Source organism: Trematomus bernacchii, unplaced genomic scaffold, assembly GCF_902827165.1.
Source record: "Trematomus bernacchii unplaced genomic scaffold, fTreBer1.1, whole genome shotgun sequence".
NCBI lineage: Eukaryota > Metazoa > Chordata > Actinopteri > Perciformes > Nototheniidae > Trematomus > Trematomus bernacchii.
In genome coordinates, this window is record NW_022988066.1 from 498490 (window position 1) to 504656 (window position 6167).

General features: G+C 41.5%; 1 protein-coding gene across 1 annotated transcript; it reads left to right on the forward strand.

Annotated features, from left to right (window-relative positions):
• The first annotated feature begins 18 nt into the window (after positions 1–18).
• Positions 19–5279, forward strand: LOC117474573 (calcium homeostasis modulator protein 1). Its single transcript, XM_034120423.1, has 3 exons — positions 19–645; positions 2022–2523; positions 5248–5279. The coding sequence occupies exons 1-3, from the start codon at positions 100–102 to the stop codon at positions 5277–5279; spliced, it is 1080 nt and encodes a 359-aa protein (XP_033976314.1). The 5' UTR covers positions 19–99.
• The last annotated feature ends 888 nt before the right edge of the window (positions 5280–6167 follow it).

Consider the following 6167-nt stretch of genomic DNA (forward strand, 5'->3'; position numbering starts at 1 on the left):
TTTTTTTACCACTTTTCCACTGATTGAGTTCCAACTTCCTATTGCATGTTCTTTCAGATTCAACCCCATCTGAACTAAAGATCCACCACATCTCCCACAATGGATAAGTTTCGTATGATGTTCCAGTTCCTCCAAGCCAACCAGGAATCTTTTATGAATGGGATCTGCGGTATCATGGCACTTGCCAGTGCCCAGATGTACCAGGTCTTCGAGTTCAGCTGCCCCTGTATGCCAGAATACAACTACACCTATGGGATCGGACTGCTCATCGTCCCACCCATATGGTTCTTTCTTCTAGGGTTTGTGTTGAACAATAATGTGTCAGTGCTCGCGGAGGAATGGAAAAGACCAATAGGGAAACGGCACAAGGATCCAACGATCCTTCGCTACATGTTTTGCTCAATCACACAGAGATCCTTGATAGCACCTGCAGTGTGGGTCACCGTCAGCCTCATGGATGGGAAAAGCTTCCTCTGTGCTTTCAGCATCAACTTGGACATTGAAATGTTTGGGAATTACAGTGTCATGAACGGGTTGACAGAAACAGATAAGCTCAAACTCCTGGCCAGGATTCCATGCGAAATGTTATTTGAGCACCAGGAAATACGATTGGCAGCCTCGCGATACATCAAGTGTATATCACAGGTACCCAGAGGATTTTATTTTCTCCACTTTTTTGTGAATGATGTTAAACTGAGGGGTCATAACCTGGCATTCTTTGACAGAGACAGGTTAGACACTTATAAAGACCAAACTTCACTTAAATGGCAAGGTTGATTAGCGTAGGAGGCCACCATGTGATGATTAGAAGTATCTGTGCTAAGGCTAAGCTCTTAACAGCAACCTGGGTAGAAATCCGACCTGCAGCCCTTTGCTGAATGTCAAAACTATTTATTTCCATCTTCTCCTGAAAAAACCACCAACATTGTTGAACAAAAAGAAGTTACTGCTAGCATGTTTTTTGAAGATGTGGGTTCAGCAAAGCTAGCTAGCTAACCAAGACAACATGGCTAGATTGTAATTGCTAGATAGTAACAAGAGCATTCAATATAGCTGAATAGCCTTGCCTATTTTTGTAATGCACTGTAGAAATGAATACTTCCCCTTGATTCCTTTTCAGAACAAGGGGTAGAGTTGCATTGCAAAAAACCTGACAAAAAAACAAGGATGGTGCAATACTCTGTCAGCTTGTTTCAAAATATTTGTTTTAACAAAATGTGAACATTGACCACCTGATTTCTGTCTTGCTTGCCTCTCAGGGCTACTGTACCATAGCTACCCTCTCCTTTGAAAATAACAATAATCAAACAGTTTTTCTATTTTGTTACTTTGTAAATCAACAGAATTAATTATTGAGCACATGATTCTTGTCTATAAAAGGCACAAGTGTAAATACAACTAATAATGTAAAGATGAATAGAACATAATAAAGTAAATAGTCTGATTAATCAGTTGATTTATAGTTAGTGTCTCCAACAGATGGGAGACTTTAAGCTATTCGTTTTTTTAACACAGCATATGATGACGAAGCATCTTACATTTTCTTTGCTCCATTCCTCAAAAACTGTAGTTAACCTAAATCTGCACCAGACTTGCACTTTGAGTTCACTGAAGCTTTCCTCTTCACTTATTAGAGTGATAGATAAGCCTCTAAATGTATTATTCATGGCACTGGGACCTATTTCAATCCATCCAAAAAACACCCACTCTGTTCTTTAAGTCTTTGATCAGCCGCAGGCCATATTATACAGGCTTAAAAGTAAGATGTCTTTGAAAAGTCTATTGATATACATATTCTGTTAATGAGCTATGGAACTGTCAGGAAGCTCAGTGAGATGCTTTTTTGGTCACATATAGGACAATTTCACTTCAGTATCTGCAAGAAGACAAACACAACTCAATATTAATCAAAGGCCATCTTTCTTTTATCTACTTTCGTACACCTTATTATCATTAATGAGTGCTCAGAATTGGGGTAATTTTGGCACACCAAAACATTTGATAGTATCTATTTTTTACAGGCATGTGGATGGATGTTTCTGCTAATGATGACCTTATCGGCCTTCCTGATCCGAGCTATTCGTCCATGCTTTTCTCAAGCTACCTTCCTCAAGACCAAGTACTGGTCCCATTACATCGACGTTGAGCGCAAGATGTTTGACGAGGCTTGCAAGGACCACGCCAAGAGTTTCGCCAAGGTTTGCATTCACCAGTACTTTGAGAACATCAGCGGGGAGATGCAAACCCTCCACCACCATCGCACCACCGGCAAGGACGACAGCGACGACGGAGAGGAGGATAAGAGGAGTGACGAAGAAAAACTTATGGGTATCAGAGCGCAGGATGACATGAATAAGGTTTTATGGAACTGGCACACCTGTAAGCCAGCTCTGGCTCTGAGAAAGGAACAAATGGAGGGTGAAAACAATGGCAAACTGAATGGGAACGCCAAGGGAGCTGCCAATGGATTAGTAAATGGACACAACCATGAAGTGGCGAAAAAGGAATGGGCGGTTTATTACAGTAAGGTCTGAAACGTTCAAGAGGATAAGAAAAGCTTACATTGGCTCGTATTTGACTTTCAGAATTATTTTTGTTTCTATTAGCTAGTATTAGTAATTTGTCAAAGTGAGTTAGAATATACAAATTAATTGCGATATATATTTTGATGGCATTAATGTAATATGACTGTCAACATATTTCTTGTTCACATTAATTTCAGCCAACTTAAAAAGATGTCTAGTGCTGGGTGTATAACCGCCCACCTGTTTTTTTTTGTCTTTTTCCCTTATATCAAATTTATTTTAGCTAAAAGTGATGAATTACTGTAAAACAATGTGCCGCGGCTCTCTGTGGGACAGGGCTTGGCAAAAATCTGAAGTCTGTAAAGTGTAGCCTGCCGAACTGCTGTGTCAGGCTGGTAGTAAAACATTATAACAACACAGTTGTGTTGATTGACAACGCTAGTTAATGTTTGTGTTGCTCTCAAGTGCAAGCCACTAAAAATATCTCCAGGGCAAGGAAAAGTGGTGTGTGGACGTCCAGACTCTGCTGCTCCTTGCATTATAAAAAGGGACCCTGTGAAGAAAGAAATAAGTAATAACACAATCTGTCTCCTAGAAATAAAAAGATGAATTCATACCAAGAAAACACTCTTTCTAAATGCAATACACTCATATGTTTTGCTGCTACAGACTTGCTTTGTCTGGGAAGACTAATAGCATATGGTAGCTAAAGCTAACTAGCTTGATATTGCTGTTCAACCAACATTACTTAATTAGATTCCAGTTTGCACATTTTTGGTTAGTTTGACCATTAATCATTTGTGTTTATTTTCAAAAGACTGAAATAAACTGGGCCCCTTACAAAAACTACAACTAACAACTAACATTGAAAATGCTAGTATTCTGTATGGAGTTTGGGTCGGTCAGGGCTATGCTAACATTGTAGATGCTATATCAACACTAAAAAATAATGTTGCATTTGGTGTAAACAGATCACAATACTACATGTTATCCTTTTCTATTACCCAGTAACTGCCACTTGAGGCCACCCAAGCAAGACTTAGAGTTATTTAGCCTAAATTTAATAATCACAAGAACTGAATTGAATCACTAGAATCAACAACTTTTTAATTAGAACATATATGTTATATCATTTATTAGGCCTTGAGGCAAATCTCTAGCCTCTAACCTTGTTATTCAACATAAACCTACAATGCTGCTGTATTTCCAATTTGGCAAAGCTATGATTTATGCAAAACAAAAAAAGGTTGGGACAGCCAAAATAATTTACATGTCACTAAGAAAACAAGGCCAACATTTGCATCTCTCTTGCTCCCTCATTTTGTCGTGCCCAGCTCTAGTAAACTGTATATAACATGGTGTTTCCCTACAGTGGTAATATATAATATTCAGATCTTTTATTGAAGTAAAAATAGCAATACTGCTATGTAAAAATTACTTTTTTACAAGCAAAAATCCATTCGAATCTAACTCATGATGAAGACCAAAAGTACTAGCATGAGTACTTAAGATAAAATAGAAATTTAGCAGGATGACATATTTTAGAATAATATTTATTATCACTGGATTGTGATTTTTGTGGTGGAGAGAAACTCCCTCTGGAGGAAACTTTGGGATTTTAGCCTTAGCAGAACATTTACATGAACAAAAACTATAACACACTACAGTGAGGGGTAAACCCAAACAGCATAATAGGGCCTCTTTAAGAGCCTGAATCTGCAAAGTAAGTTAAGTTATCAAATACATGTAGTGGGGTAAAAAGAACCCTAACCCTAACCCTAGCCACTGTTCTCACAATCTGTATATCTTCAGGAAGCTGTTGTTGACAATAATGTGTTTCATCATATTTCACAAGAGGGCGTGCTGTTAACAAAACCACCATCCTCCACAAGCCAACAATGAGAACCAACCCTGCAGCTCCAACAACACACATCCCATCGGATTCTGAAACCTGTAAACACCCAACAGTGCATGCTTTGTACAGGAACAGTGTTTATATGCTCATGCATCTGTGCACTCAATCCAGCTGTTCCTGTATTCAGCAGTAATGTCATTACTAGCCAAGGAGGGGGAGGAGGGGAGGGGGAATGAAAATGGCATGGATCTCATCGAATCCTCCCTTCCTCCCCCCCTGGGGATTGGTGAAGTAGCACTCCCCTTGACCGTCTCACAACTCGCCCAACAGCTGTTCTTCCCCCAGCCAAGGCCGCTGGTGTGGGGGTGGATGGACGTCTTTGTCCAGACTGTGACTTTTTTCTCTCTGTGTCTACCATTTTTCCTTCTCTAATATTTCCTTACTTCCTACTTTGTTCCCTCTATCCACAGATTCCTCCTCCCCATCTTCCCTTCCTCCTTCTCCCTTTGCAAAAGAGTGACAAGATGTTTATATATAGATCAAACCAAGCAAACATGAATAACAATCTGCTCCAAAAATACAACCGTGTGTACAAGTGAAGGAAGGAAATAGTGAATGAGGTTGCGTCTTCTGCTTCTTTTGCTGACCCCCACTCCACACACAAATGGCTTTGTTATGGTTGTCAGGACATCTGCCATGGGCATGCTGCTGACCGGGGCCTCCCTCCACATTGCTGCAAACGTCTCTCTCTCTTCCCTCGCTCTCACACACACGGCTGTGTGCGCACACAGACACACACACAGCAGCATGCTTGCAGGCGCCCTATTCGTCAGTGTCGGGCTCATTCTGCCTTCCTTCTGCCTGCAGATTGGAGGACAGAGGGAGCGAGGGAGGGCTGAGGGAGAGGAGAGTTGCGAGGCAAAACGGCTGGTCACATGAGCACAGATCTGTTTACAAACCCAAGGCAGAGCAGAGCAGGAGCAAGGGGAGGAAGGGAAAGGCAATTTGCAGTCTCTCTGTCAATCTCTCTCTCTCTGAGCATCATCCTGGATTGAAAAGAGGAAGAGGGGAAGCCTGCCATGACAAAGCCAGCTGGAGGTTTGGAGAGTCTGAACACGACACACGCAGACACACTCCTGCACACACTGCGCCTTTGTTTTTTTTCCTCAATTGAAGGAGCAGATGGTTAGAGGGAGAGTAGGATCCCCCCCACCCCACCCTGCACACACACACTAACTGACACACAAACACCAGCAAAACACCAAACCCAGCAAGAGGACTGTTGTTGACTGCATGGAGCTGTGCTCACTTTGTTTGGGCTTTGAAGGGAGCACATCTACACTGAGGAGGAATACCCACTGCAAGATCAGAGGACTGGAGGAGGAGACAACAGAGGAGAGGGGGTTGAGACTTGTGAAAATCCTCGGTTAAAAAAGCAGCTTTGGGGAGGAAGACAAAGCGTAGACTAATGCCAGATAATTACCTTCATTGGACGAGGACTGTCATTTTAAACGGTGGGTGTCATTGAATCTGGCCAGGGGACGACACTGCAGATGCAAAAGAGAAGTCTAAGAGGCCCATTTCTACTGAAAATGTAAGTATTTCCTGTTTCTGAGCAGCCTGTGTGGTTTATTTATGACATTGTGTCTGAGTGAGATTCAGCTTTCCAACATAACAACTCGTGAATAACACATAGTATGAGGTATCTGCAAAAACAATCAACAACATTTCTTTGTTTCTCCTTCTCCCCCATGTAATGACATCATCCTCGCTGGGATCCAGGAGCA

What these genes read in the sequence shown, in the direction of transcription:
- LOC117474573 (XM_034120423.1), top strand. Translation starts at nt 100, where the DNA reads ATGGATAAGTTTCGTATGATGTTCCAGTTCCTCCAAGCCAACCAGGAA. An exon ending in ACATCAAGTGTATATCACAG is followed by an intron (nt 646 to 2,021) that starts GTACCCAGAGGA and finishes TATTTTTTACAG; the next exon opens with GCATGTGGATGGATGTTTCT. An exon ending in GGAATGGGCGGTTTATTACA is followed by an intron (nt 2,524 to 5,247) that starts GTAAGGTCTGAA and finishes TTCTGCCTGCAG; the next exon opens with ATTGGAGGACAGAGGGAGCG.